Source organism: Babylonia areolata, chromosome 2 (genome assembly GCF_041734735.1).
Source record: "Babylonia areolata isolate BAREFJ2019XMU chromosome 2, ASM4173473v1, whole genome shotgun sequence".
Taxonomy (NCBI): Eukaryota; Metazoa; Mollusca; class Gastropoda; order Neogastropoda; family Buccinidae; genus Babylonia; species Babylonia areolata.
This window is the reverse complement of record NC_134877.1, coordinates 60,826,316-60,841,315: the sequence shown is the minus strand read 5'-3', so window position 1 is coordinate 60,841,315 and position 15,000 is coordinate 60,826,316. Positions and strand designations below refer to the sequence as shown.

General features: G+C 41.5%; 1 protein-coding gene across 1 annotated transcript in view; it reads left to right on the top strand.

Annotated features, from left to right (window-relative positions):
* Window positions 1-15,000, top strand: part of LOC143275834 (uncharacterized) — a 46,457-nt gene that overhangs the window by 12,203 nt on the left and 19,254 nt on the right. Inside the window, exons 11-14 of the mRNA XM_076580126.1 lie at window positions 2,068-2,111; window positions 8,601-8,782; window positions 12,910-13,025; window positions 14,496-14,664. Coding sequence (XP_076436241.1) covers window positions 2,068-2,111; window positions 8,601-8,782; window positions 12,910-13,025; window positions 14,496-14,664 — 511 coding nt within the window. The remainder of the gene's footprint in view (window positions 1-2,067; window positions 2,112-8,600; window positions 8,783-12,909; window positions 13,026-14,495; window positions 14,665-15,000) is intronic.

The following is a 15,000-nucleotide window of genomic DNA, read 5'->3' as shown; positions in this document are numbered from 1 at the left end:
GAGTGAATTTGGAGTGCAAGTGCACTGAGGAAAATATACCACCAGGTGGAAAGTGTACTGAGGAGAAACAACAGTGCACTGAGGAAAGTAAACCTCAGGTGCAACAATCTTGTACTGTATGATAGTCATGTCCAGCTATGACTGTCAGAACAGCAAAGAAGCAGCTGCTGTCTAGACTATCTGGACTAGAATTTGATCATTGTGGAGATTGTCTTGCCCAAGTTGCATCCCCACTCAATCATCCAAGAAGGCTCTAGGACAGTCACCGTTGGGATGGACCCAAAGGCCAACAAGCCCCCAAGGCTGCAGCACTAAAAGCCAGTGCAGTCTTTTCCTCCTAGTTAGTTTGAGAGTCATATTCCTTCACAGAAGACTAATTCATTCATTTTGCCCATCACTCCTGGTGGAGCATAGGCCATCGACGACCCCTCGCCATCGCACTCTGTTCTGGGCTGTTCTGGCCATTCCAGTCCAGTTGGTCCCTTGCTGCTTCAGCTCTGCCTCGGTATCTCGCCTCCAGCTGTTGCAAGGCCGGCCTCTCTTCCTCTTTTCCTGCGGGTTCCAGGTCAGGGCTTGGCGTGTGATGCTGGACGCTGGCTTCCTGAGGGTGCGTCTGATACAGAAGACTAAGCTGTAAATGAATTCCCATTTCAGTGGAGAAAGCATTGATCGTACATCTCTCATGTTGCTGTTGGCCCAGTGTGTGTGGTTCGTCCGTCAGGATCGACGAGGACCATCTGGTCATCCTGGGGGTGGGTGGGTTGGGCTCTGTGGGTGCGCAGATGACTGATCAGGCCAATCCGCACCTGGAAGGTTCTGACGCAGTGTGGACAGGGGATGGTGGTGGCTGTCGGGGACTTGCTGACACTGCTTTTCCTGGCCTGTCTGTGTTGCTCTGATGCAGCGATTCTGTTGGCCTCACAGGATTTGGCACCTTTGTGGACAGCTGAACGCCACTTTGGTCTGTCCATTGCATTCAGCTCCCATGTGTCGTGGCTGATGTTGAAGGCCTTCAGAGAAGCTTTCAGAGTGTCTTTGAAGTGCTTCTTTTGGCCTCCATGGGAGTGCTTGCCATGTTGGAGGCCCCATGTACAGAGCAGATGTTTGTACAGAGCATAGTGAACTGTGAGTGCAGGAAAACTGATGAATGTTAAAGTGACACAGATTGGCCACATCTTTTATGTTAACCACAGGAGTCCATCTCTGAATTAAGAAGAAAGTAAAAAAGTTGTATTCTGAAAAATTCAGAAAAACAAATAGAGGAACTGCTGTTTTCATTTCTAAAAGTGAAACTGTGCGATTGAATATTATGCATGTAAACGAACTGCAAGGATATGTGTTCCAGAACCAAGTGTGTTGTAATAATAGTATGTAGTAACTACATGTCAGCTGTGTGTCAAATCTGGATAGACCTGGAGGAATCTGGTGAACAGTTGTTGTGTGCAGCTGCCCAATCACTCTTCAGGGAGTTGAGGGTAAAGAAGAAGAAGCAGTACTTACATGGCACAAACTCCCCATATTGTGGGCTTTCAGAGTATCCCATGAAAGAATACACATGCACAATAGCACACAATGGCATACAACAGCACATAAAGACAAAGGAGAAAGAAAAAGTATGCGTCATAAATAGTTTACGACAAACCTGTAAATATGTCGGATGTTTAAGAATGGATTGTTGATATATAACTGAGTCATTGATGTCTTAAGCCTATGTTTGAAGAGTAATACATTTCTTCACTTAGAGTAATTTCAAACATGCATATGTATTGCTTACAGACGTTTCTCTCGTTCTCTTGCTCTTAGTCAGTTGCAAGAGTGATACTGTTCAAATATATATGATTAGCTTTTGTCATGTATTGGACCTGTGAAAATGATGTGAGAATATATATATATATATATATATATATATATATATATATATATATATATATATATATATATATATATATATATATATATATATATATATATCTATATATATGTATATATATATATATATATATGTGTGTGTGTGTGTGTGTGTGTTGGCTATTCACACAGGCTGTGTTGTGTGTTTGCCTTTTTCAGGAAAAAGAAGGACACAGGACGCTCCAAGAATTCTGACGGAAAAGGTTATGATTATTAAATGTCTCCCATGGCCCCTGTCCCTTTCTCCGTCCCGCTCACTCTGCTGCTCTCTTTCCTGCCTCCACTTCTCACTCTATATGTGCCCCTCTGTCTTCTCTGTCATTCCCACACAAACACACACTTCTCACTCTATATGTGCCCCTCTGTCTTTCTCTGTCATACCCACACTAACACACACTTCTCACTCTATATGTGCCCCTCTGTCTTTGTCATTTCCACACTAACACACATTTCTCACTCTATATGTGCCCCTCTGTCTTTCTGTGTCATTCCCACACTAACACACACTTCTCACTCTATATGTGCCCCTCTGTCTTCTCTGTCATTCCCACACTAACACACACTTCTCACTCTATATGTGCCCCTCTGTCTTTCTGTGTCATTCCCACACTAACACACACTTCTCACTCTATATGTGCCCCTCTGTCTTCTCTGTCATACCCACACTAACACACACTTCTCACTCTATATGTGCCCCTGTGTCTTCTCTGTCATACCCACACTAACACACACTTCTCACTCTATATGTGCCCCTCTGTCTTTGTCATACCCACACTAACACACACTTCTCACTCTATATGTGCCCCTCTGTCTTTGTCATTTCCACACTAACACACACTTCTCACTCTATATGTGCCCCTCTGTCTTTCTCTGTCATACCCACACTAACACACACTTCTCACTCTATATGTGCCCCTCTGTCTTTCTCTGTCATTCCCACACTAACACACACTTCTCACTCTATATGTGCCCCTCTGTCTTTGTTATTCCCACACTAACACACACTTCTCACTCTATATGTGCCCCTCTGTCTTTCTCTGTCATACCCACACTAACACACACTTCTCACTCTATATGTGCCCCTCAGTCTTTGTCATTTCCACACTAACACACACTTCTCACTCTATATGTGCCCCTCTGTCTTTCTCTGTCATACTCACACTAACACACACTTCTCACTCTATATGTGCCCCTCAGTCTTTGTCATTTCCACACTAACACACACTTCTCACTCTATATGTGCCCCTCTGTCTCTGTCATTTCCACACTGACACACACTTCTCACTCTCTATGTGCCCCTCTGTCTTTGTCATTCCCACACTAACACACACTTCTCACTCTATATGTGCCCCTCTGTCTTCTCTGTCATTCCCACACTAACACACACTTCTCACTCTATATGTGCCCCTCTGTCTTTCTCTGTCATACCCACACTAACACACACTTCTCACTCTGTATGTGCCCCTCTGTCTTTGTCATTCCCACACTAACACACACTTCTCACTCTATATGTGCCCCTCTGTCTTCTCTGTCATTCCCACACTAACACACACTTCTCACTCTATATGTGCCCCTCTGTCTCTGTCATTTCCACACTAACACACACTTCTCACTCTATATGTGCCCCTCTGTCTTCTCTGTCATACCCACACTAACACACACTTCTCACTCTATATGTGCCCCTCTGTCTCTGTCATTTCCACACTAACACACACTTCTCACTCTATATGTGCCCCTCTGTCTTCTCTGTCATTCCCACACTAACACACACTTCTCACTCTATATGTGCCCCTCTGTCTTTCTCTGTCATACCCACACTAACACACACTTCTCACTCTATATGTGCCCCTCTGTCTTTGTCATACCCACACTAACACACACTTCTCACTCTGTATGTGCCCCTCTGTCTTTGTCATTTCCACACTAACACACACTTCTCACTCTATATGTGCCCCTCTGTCTTTATGTCATACCCACACTAACACACACTTCTCACTCTATATGTGCCCCTCTGTCTTCTCTGTCATTCCCACACTAACACACACTTCTCACTCTATATGTGCCCCTCTGTCTTTCTCTGTCATACCCACACTAACACACACTTCTCACTCTATATGTGCCCCTCTGTCTTCTCTGTCATTCCCACACTAACACACACTTCTCACTCTATATGTGCCCCTCTGTCTTTGTCATTTCCACACTAACACACACTTCTCACTCTATATGTGCCCCTCTGTCTTCTCTGTCATTCCCACACTAACACACACTTCTCACTCTATATGTGCCCCTCTGTCTTTCTCTGTCATTCCCACACTAACACACACTTCTCACTCTATATGTGCCCCTCTGTCTTTGTCATTCCCACACTAACACACACTTCTCACTCTATATGTGCCCCTCTGTCTTTGTCATTCCCACACTAACACACACTTCTCACTCTATATGTGCCCCTCTGTCTTTGTCATTCCCACACTAACACACACTTCTCACTCTATATGTGCCCCTCTGTCTTTCTCTGTCATACCCACACTAACACACACTTCTCACTCTATATGTGCCCCTCTGTCTTCTCTGTCATTCCCACACTAACATACACTTCTCACTCTATATGTGCCCCTCTGTCTTCTCTGTCATTCCCACACTAACAGACACTTCTCACTCTATATGTGCCCCTCTGTCTTCTCTGTCATACCCACACTAACACACACTTCTTACTCTATATGTGCCCCTCTGTCTTTGTTATTTCCACACTAACACCCACTTCTCACTCTATATGTGCCCCTCTGTCTTTCTCTGTCATACCCACACTAACACACACTTCTCACTCTATATGTGCCCCTCTGTCTTCTCTGTCATTCCCACACTAACACACACTTCTCACTCTATATGTGCCCCTCTGTCTTTGTCATTCCCACACTAACACACACTTCTCACTCTATATGTGCCCCTCTGTCTTTGTCATTCCCACACTAACACACACTTCTCACTCTATATGTGCCCCTCTGTCTTTGTCATTCCCACACTAACACACACTTCTCACTCTATATGTGCCCCTCTGTCTTTCTCTGTCATTCCCACACTAACACACACTTCTCACTCTATGTGTGCCCCTCTGTCTTTGTCATTTCCACACTAACACACACTTCTCACTCTATATGTGCCCCTCTGTCTTCTCTGTCATTCCCACACTAACACACACTTCTCACTCTATATGTGCCCCTCTGTCTTTCTCTGTCATTCCCACACTAACACACACTTCTCACTCTATATGTGCCCCTCTGTCTTTCTCTGTCATTCCCACACTAACACACACTTCTCACTCTATATGTGCCCCTCTGTCTTCTCTGTCATTCCCACACTAACACACACTTCTCACTCTATATGTGCCCCTCTGTCTTCTCTGTCATTCCCACACTAACACACACTTCTCACTCTATATGTGCCCCTCTGTCTTCTCTGTCATACCCACACTAACACACACTTCTCACTCTCTATGTGCCCCTCTGTCTTTGTCATTCCCACACTAACACACACTTCTCACTCTATATGTGCCCCTCTGTCTTTCTCTGTCATTCCCACACTAACACACACTTCTCACTCTATATGTGCCCCTCTGTCTTTCTTTGTCATTTCCACACTAACACACACTTCTCACTCTATATGTGCCCCTCTGTCTTTCTCTGTCATTTCCACACTAACACACACTTCTCACTCTATATGTGCCCCTCTGTCTTCTCTGTCATTCCCACACTAACACACACTTCTCACTCTATATGTGCCCCTCTGTCTTTCTGTGTCATTCCCACACTAACACACACTTCTCACTCTATATGTGCCCCTCTGTCTTTCTCTGTCATTCCCACACTAACACACACTTCTCACTCTATATGTGCCCCTCTGTCTTTGTCATTCCCACACTAACACACACACACTTCTCACTCTATATGTGCCCCTCTGTCTTTCTGTGTCATACCCACACTAACACACACCCATTAAAAACAAGAAAACAAGGAAAAGCAAACCAACTACCGTACATACATGTAATGGGGATTATTTTTGTTTCTGTTTAATTTTTAGCACCAGCTGAAGGTTTATCATATTGTATGACAGTGGATCAAAGAATTATATGTAAAAAGGGGTAGGGAATTTAGATATAGAAAAATTAAAAGGAAGTACCTGGTATTAAATGGATGAAGAACAATATTTTTTCCCCAAATTTATTGTTATGAGTCTAAGCAGTGATAAAATCATCATGCTTAAGACTAAAGTGAACAATTTCATCTGGTCATTTAAATCACTATCGCAGTGCATTCTCAGTCAGCATAAAATTCAAATGATCATACAACAAAAAACATGTTAACATGTGAAAAGTTGATCTGTTTTTAAATGTCTTGTTTGATTCCTAAATGGTATTCTGCAGTGCGCTGGCCAGTGCTTGTGTACGTGGGTCGATTGCTATGGGCAGTTGTGTTGCTCGGCTACATTCCAAGGATCGATCTATTCAAATGTAGTCTTTCTTACTCATGAGGTTGCTTGTGGAATGAAGTACTATCCTGTCTCAATGTGAAGACATTTAAAAGTGTCACCGTCTGAAAAACACATATCAAATATATGTGATGAAAAATCTGTGGTTATGCTGTATATCAAGTGTTACCTGCAAAATTTTATTGATTATTATTAATTTAGTCTTGCCATATGCCCTCCCACTCCCTTCCCTCCCCCTTTAGGTCTGTCTCTCTGTAGGTCTGTGTGTCTGTCAGTCTCCTGGTCTCTTTCGTTCTCCCTCATCCTCTTATATTCTTTCTTCTCATTCTTGCTTCTTAGGTCTCTATCACATCTGTGTATTTGTAGCTGTAGGAGATACAACAAGATACAACTGTACTTGTCCATAAAACATGGAAAAGTGTCTTTATTGTATGGTACATAAATGCATAGAATTATCTTCAGTGCATGCTTATGTATTAAGCGCTTGTGATTATTTTGCTTTCACTTTTCTTTTTCTTGTATTTTTGCCCAGAGGGCCAGTTGTAGAAACAAAGCATGTTGTGCTTATTCCTTTGCCTTCTTGAAATAAATTTTCGTGTCATTTTTAAATCCTCCACTTACTCCTTCAGTCAACTCTAGGGATGACCAAGCACTGTCTCTGCAGTGTACATGTGCATTGTCAAGACAAGACAAAAGGTTTTTATTTCAGGAAAATCTGTGGGAGTACATGAAAATGTAAGATATTTCATGTAACTAACACAATATAAATAACATTGGCATTGTGCTCACAATCAGTTGCAATGGCCATTCCAACTAGCTGGTGAAAAAAGTATACATTTGGAGGAAGAAAAGAAAAAAACAAGAAAAAGAAAAAAAACCAAAAAACAAACGAGTAACACACAAACGATACAACATTGTACATTGTATACATGCCAGAAGTGAAGGAGCATTTTCAAAAATGCAGATAGAACAAATAAGCTTTAAGAACTTGTAAACAAGTTGACGCAGAGAGATGCAACTTGTTTGTTGAGTTGAATCAGAAAGCATTCATTATAATTTTCAGGGATATGATTAATTCATTGAGTCCTGTAGCTCAAGCATTGTTCTGGTGTCAGAATTCATCTCATTAAAACAGTAAAAAGAGGGCGATAACCAGCGGGACAAAGGGGAGGTTACCTACTTCCGGGAGGTTATCGGCCGTAGTTTCGTCTGCTCCGCATAGGCGGATAGTTTGCACAGGACAGGAATGTCAGACCCCTGCCGGAGTCTGCACTAGTTGGGTCACGGTAAGTATGTTATTTAAACGTAATTTTAGATAGAAAATTTCCTTTCACAACCCTACATGTGCATAAACCACAAAGAAAGGGAACTTCTTCTTCTTCTTCTGCGTTCGTGGGCTGCAACTCCCACGTTCACTCGCATGTACACGAGTGGGCTTTTACGTGTATGACCTTTTTTACCCTGCCATGTAGGCAGTCATACTCCGCTTTCGGGGGTGTGCATGCTGGGTATGTTCTTGCTTCCATAACCCACCAAACGCTGACATGGATTACAGGATCTTTAACGTACGTATTTGATCTTCTGCATGCGTTTACACACGAAGGGGGTTCAGGCACTGGCAGGTCTGCACATATGTTGACCTAGGAGATCGTAAAAATCTCCACCCTTTAACCACCAGGCGCCGTCACTGTGATTCGAACCCAGGTCCTTCAGATTGAAAGTCCAACGCTTTAACCACTTGGCTATTGCGCCCGTCAAAAGGGAACTAATTTGTACAGTATTTCTGGATGTGATGACACATAATATGAAGGGGAAAAAAGTATATTTTCTACATTTTTTCCTGCATCAGTACGACAAGGAAGCATGCCAAGGCTTTAAACTCCCACAAGGTTAATGGGTTAACTCACTCAGTATGGCCAGTCCTCTCTTCTCCTCTACACAGACCCCTCGGATGTCCAGTGGGTGTCTGAATGACCCAACCTTTAGCTTCCGTCGTCAGAATTGTGGTATTCTTTGTCAACATTCACCTCTTCAGTATAAGAGCCTTCCGCTTGCAATATTTTGATGGTGGTAACTGGGGTGAAAAGCTGTTTACATCGTCTCTTTCGCTGTTCGTATGGAGAGAGTTAAACTGGTCAATTAACATTTGTTTTTACTTGTGAATAAAGAACGGAAATTTATATATAAAAAAAAAATGATTTGGTCAGGGGAGTCAATCCTGTGGGCGGGGCTGGAGGAGGAGCAGGGGCAGGAGGATAATGCCGACCCCTTCATCCCCCAGGAGCGGGTGTTCAGCAAGTATGCCGCCATGCTCTACACCTCCAACAACAGCGGCAAGACCTTTGAGGAGTTCAAGGACGCCAAGTTCTGTGCCAGCTGTGGAGAAAAGGTCGGTGGAGTGATCGAGCTGTTGCTGCTGAAGCGCTGTTGTTGCGTGTGTGTCGTGTTCCTGTGTGCGTGTCTGTATGTCAGAGTCAAAATTTTATTTCATGATGTTAAATTGAATTAGCAACAACTGCTTAAATTTATATATATTTTTTTACATCAGGCCGTCTATGAAAAAAAAGAGAAAAAACAAACACAACAAAACGAACAAACAAAAAGACAAAAGCACATACACACAAACACACACATAATATATACATATATCTACTATTTATCTATCTATCTATCAATCTATCTATCTGTATATATCTCTATATCTGTCTCTCTCTCTCTATATATATATCTATATCTATCTACCTATCTATCTATATATATATGCATGCATACACACACACACACACACACACACACACACACACACACACACACACACATGCTGGAGCATGAATACACCACGCCCACCCCATTCACATACACACATATTTATTCCTCAAATGGAACAAATACACTACCGACTGAAGCATATACAAAACATTCCACAAGTAATAAAAGAAGCATCAGACTAACAGATTAAGATTTCTATTGCTGATAATCTTTTGGACAGTCATTGCAATGAGTCTTCAAATATTTCTTAAACCTGTTTTTATTTATGATACTTTTTAACTCACTCGGGACAAGTTTTCTCCATTGCTTTTCCCCACAGACGGCCCATTTGTAAGGGTTTGGAAAAAAATTACAAAAAATACAAAATACTGTGTAAGAAAATGAAACTTTCAGAACTGGTTTATTACGTGTTGAGCTATTACATATAAAAAAAATCAGATTTCTCATCTTAATTTTACAGTTTTGCCATATGTAGAAAATACTGCCAATTTTTCACCCCGAATCACCATACCCATGCTCGCTTTCTGCATTAGATTCGCTTTCTTCTTCATCATCATCCACCTCTTCAATGTCGGACCCTTCAGTTTGTAGCATTTCAAGTACTTCGGCAACCCTAAAATGTTGCCGTCACTGCCTTGTTCGCTCCACGACATTCTGAGAAGAGCCCGCTTTGCTAACAGGCTGGCACGCGAGCAGACGACCGGTCAGTGACTTTGTCAGCGTGTGTGCGAGACGGGCCACACATCTCAGGCTGACCAGTCATACTGTTCGATTGTGGAGTGACCCAGAATAGCGCACTCTGCTTGGCTAATCACAAAATCACGTGTATAGCGCATGATGGAATTTTACTTTCGGAGGATGCTATTCCATTCCTTCGTCCGAATCCGAATATGTTTTGTGTAGGAATGCGTGAGCATTCCTTTGTCCGGAAAGAGTTAAAGAGAGTGGAAGCTAATTCCATAACTTTCCACCAGGGTATAGAAAGCTGGACTAGAAAAGGTTGTTTCTTGGATTAGGTATGCATAGCAATAGGTTGTGTCTGTGGTGATTAGTTTTAGAAGGGTCTGTAATCTTTTTTTTGAACATTTCCATTCTCATGTATATCATTATGCTTGCAAACAGCTTTGTTGGAAAATAGCCTTTTTTTTTGAAGAGATGATGCATTAAGCCAGGAAAATAAAATTTAATTGAAATCTGTTTGCCAGGGTTTTTTCACAAAAAACGGGTATAAATTTTCCAAAAATTCTGTGCTCTTTGTTATTGGAGAAAGACCCATAAAAGTATATATTTTCTGAAAGGTAAATGAATAAAGAATACAAAACACATGGTGTTTCCCCATTTTATATATTTTTAGTGACATGCTGTTGTTTTGAAATCAGTGTTGTTTTTTGTCACATTTTCAACTTGTTCATTACAAACATTAGTCAGGTAATTTGCACAAAAAACATCATATTTTCTGGACAAATGGATATCTGCAAACACAAAATCATACTAGAACAACCACAATATATATATATATATTTTAAGAGATAGATACACAATACATTGTGACTTCTCCAAGTGATAAGATGGATGTGAGGCCACGCCCCCTCAGTCTCCACCCTCCCCCCTCCTCTTCAGCCCTCTCACATGGTCACTTGATTCAGTTCTCATCAGACAGTGTTGGCTGCGTGCCAAGAATATCGCTCTGCTGCTAATTCGGTCATGTTCTGTCGACTGCTAACATCTGTACAACCGGCATCACTCACTGACAGTCGCATCTTGGCCACTCTCTTGATTGCTCCCTTTATTTTCTATCAGATCGTCCTATAAATGTTCATCACTGTCTTCTCCTTCGAATTTACAATTCAGTTCTTTCTGAGTATCAGCTAAAGAAAGAAATCTTGGTTGATTTAGTTCGTCACGATCGCATGTCTTGAGCACGGCGTCAGTCCGACATTTTGTTGAGCGAGCGAGGAGAGAAGTCAGGCAAACACTTGGACAGTGACCCAACCAAAACGTTCAAATAAAGGACTGCTTCATGACGTAGATGGGTTTTCTAGCTATGAATAGAATCTAGAGAGATTCCCCAGGCTAAAGCTACCACTATTTTTGTCAACGAAGTGAATGCAAACCAGGGAAAAGTCAGAATATTTCGATGATGAGTTATCTCGTCATTGTGGCAGCGAAGCATACATGCTTGCCATGACGAGTTATCTTGTCATGCAGGCAGCCTAGGGGTTAAGTAGCTTAAAGTCCATAGGGTTAAGGGAGCTCAATTTTAACAATACTATTTTCAGTGCTCTTTTGTACATATGGTGAATAAACGTGATGTTCATGTTGCTACAGTTGTCCCAAAAAGTTGATGTATAATTGATTACTGGCCGAATATGCGCACAGAAAAACAAAAACCTTGGACATTGTTTTTAAAAAAAAATTTAATCTTTACTAACTGAAGTATTTTATTCGAGATATGTTTTCCAAAGTACTTCATATGATTAGTCCAAGACAGATCTTTGTAAATAAACAAACATTTCAAGAATGAATTCAAAACATTTTGTTTTCTTGGGGCAAAAGAGTGAGCAAGATAAAGCTTTTTTTTCATCCAGCCCTCAGAAAGGAGGTAATAAAAGAAGAAGAAGAAGAAAGATAAAAGGAAATCATACCAACAAAGCTTGCACATCATAAATCACGGATAGGTGAATGATGATTTGACATTTTCAACACTACATAGCTAAAGGAGAATGAGAGGAGAGATAATTAATGGGGGAGAAAGAACTGGGGAGATAGGGAGAGAGAGAGGGGGGAAGAAGAGAGGTGGAAAGAGCACATAAAGAATATATATATGTGTATGCATTTTTGTGTGTGTGTGTGTGTGTGTGTGTGTGTGTGTGTGTGTGTGTGTGTGTGTGTGTGTGTGTATGTGGGTGTGTGTGTGTGAGTGAGTATGTATTGCACTGAATGGTGGCCATCAAAACAGAAAGTAGTGAGATGTCATCACCCTTTCCTCACATCGGCTTTCCTATTCACACTGTCCTCTTCTCATCACTTGACAACGGGCCTATGGTCCGAAACGTCGTGTAATAACAAAGAGGATTCAACTACCACCAAAAAGTTTTTTTTTTATTTTTTATAAACTTTAGTTTTAAACTTTAGTTTTTTGCCACATAAAGAATAATTTTCCTGATTCTGTTTCATGAAAGAACAAAATGTTGAAAGGCTGGTTCAGTGTGCAGTCTGGCCAATGATCCAAAGAAGATGTATCACTTCAAGTGCTCTGAGTATGATTTGTTTGTTCCATAAAAGAAATGAGGCTCTGAGTATGATTTGTTTGTTCCATTAAAGAAATGAGGCTCTGAGTATGATTTGTTTGTTCCATTAAAGACATGAGGCTCTGAGTATGATTTGTTTGTTCCATTAAAGAAATGAGGCTCTGAGTATGATTTGTTTGTTCCATTAAAGAAATGAGGCTCCGAGTATGATTTGTTTGTTCCATTAAAGAAATGAGGCTCCGAGTATGATTTGTTTGTTCCATAAAAGAAATGAGGCTCTGAGTATGATTTGTTTGTTCCATTAAAGACATGAGGCTCTGAGTATGATTTGTTTGTTCCATTAAAGACATGAGGCTCTGAGTATGATTTGTTTGTTCCATTAAAGAAATGAGGCTCTGAGTATGATTTGTTTGTTCCATTAAAGAAACGAAAGGCAGTAGATCATTTTACACAGTGTGCGTGTTGACTGTGGAGTTTGCTGGCTTGCATGTTGCAGACGGTGGTGTGCCCTCACAAGATGGGGGGAATGGAGAAAGTGTTTGTGCTCCCCCACAACTGCACCCACATCAAAATTGCCCGCCCCAAAGTCCGCATCAACAGAGAGTTTGTTCAGTAAGTGTGTTTGTATGTGTGGGCGTGGGGCATTTTGTTTTGGTCTTTTTTTTTAAAGAGAGAAACCTTTTTGATAAAAATCTGCTCTGTTTGGTTTTCTGTTTTCTTGGTAACAGTGTTCTGTTAATTTTGTTGTGGTCTCTGTTACTACATAACAGCTGTTTTATTTGTCCTTCTTTTGTTTTGAACTGAGGTCTGAATCTCTGCTATCTCCTTGCCTCTTTGTCCCTCAACCTTCTCTCTCTCTCTCTCTCTCTCTCTCTCCCCAAACCCCCACTTCCCCTATCCACCAGCCCCCAATCTCATTTCTCACTCTCTCCGTGACCACTCATACATATGTTTTGGTCTTTCTCGCCCCATTGTCTGAGGGGTGTTACAAAGGCTGAACGGACAATCAAAACCTTGTCGTTATAATTGTCTCTCTGTAAGGGGTGTTATAAAGGCTGAATGGACAATCAAAACCTTGTCGTTATAATTGTTTCTCTGTGAGGGATGTTATAATGGCTGAACGGACAATCAAAACCTTGTCATTATCTCTCTGTGAGGGGTGTATAAAGGCTGAACGGACAATCAAAACCTTGTCGTTATAATTGTCTCTCTGTGAGGGGTGTTGTAATGGTTGAGTGGACAATCAAAACTAATTGTCTCTCTGTAAGGGGTGTTATAATGGCTGAATGGACAATCAAAACCTTGTCATTATCATTGTTTCTCTGTGAGGGATGTTATAATGGCTGAACGGACAATCAAAACCTTGTCATTATCTCTCTGTGAGGGGTGTTATAATGGCTGAACGGACAATCAAAACCTTGTCGTTATAATTGTCTCTCTGTGAGGGGTGTTGTAATGGTTGAGTGGACAATCAAAACATGCTTTATGGACTATCCAAACCTTGTCATTATGATTGTTTCTCAGTGAGGGGTGTTGTAATGGCTGAGTGGACAATCAAAACCTTAATGTTATCATTGTCTGTCTGTAAGGGATGTTATAATGACTTTATGGACTGTGAAAATCTTGTCATTATAATTGTTTCTCTGTGAGGGGTGTTATAATGGCTGAGTGGACAATCAAAACCTTAATGTTATCATTGTCTCTCTGTGAGGGATGTTATAATGACTTTATGGACTGTGAAAATCTTGTCATTATAATTGTTTCTCTGTGAGGGGTGTTATAATGGCTGAACGGACAGTCAAAACCTTGTCATTGTTTCTCTGTGAGGGCTGTTATAATGACTTTATGGACTGTGAAAACCTTGTCATTATAATTGTTTCTCTGTGAGGGCTGTTATAATGGCTGAACGGACAATCAAAACCTTAATGTTATCATTGTCTCTCTGTGAGGGATGTTGTAATGACTTTATGGACTGTGAAAATCTTGTCATTATAATTGTTTCTCTGTGAGGGGTGTTATAATGGCTGAACGGGCAATCAAAACCTTGTCGTTGTCATCGTCTCTCGCTCTGCGACCACACAGGATGATGATGAAGCCCCACAGCCCAGAGCCGACCTTTGACCTGGCAGCGTCGGTGAGCAGCGCGGCGCGCAGTTACCAGTCAGGCATGCAGCCACAGGACCTGGCCGTGACCCCACAGACGACGACCTCTCAGGACAGCCCCAGCTATGGCATGGGGGAGGACTTCATGGTCAGTGGGTATGGTTTGTGTTGTACTGTATTGTGTTGTATAGTATTGTGTTGTGTTGTGTCGTGTCGTGGCGTATCATATCATATAGTATTGTATTGCGTAGTATTGCGTTGCATTGCATTGTGTTGTATTGCATTGCATTGCATTGTGTTGTATTGTGTTGCGTTGCATTGTGTTGTGTTGTATGGTATTGCATTGTATTGTGTTGTATTTTGTTGTATTGCATTGTATTACATTGTATTATACGATATTGGATTGGATTGTATTGCCTTGTGCTGTGTTGTATTGCATTGCATTGTTTTGTGTTGTGTTGGATTGGTTTGTGTTGGATTCTGT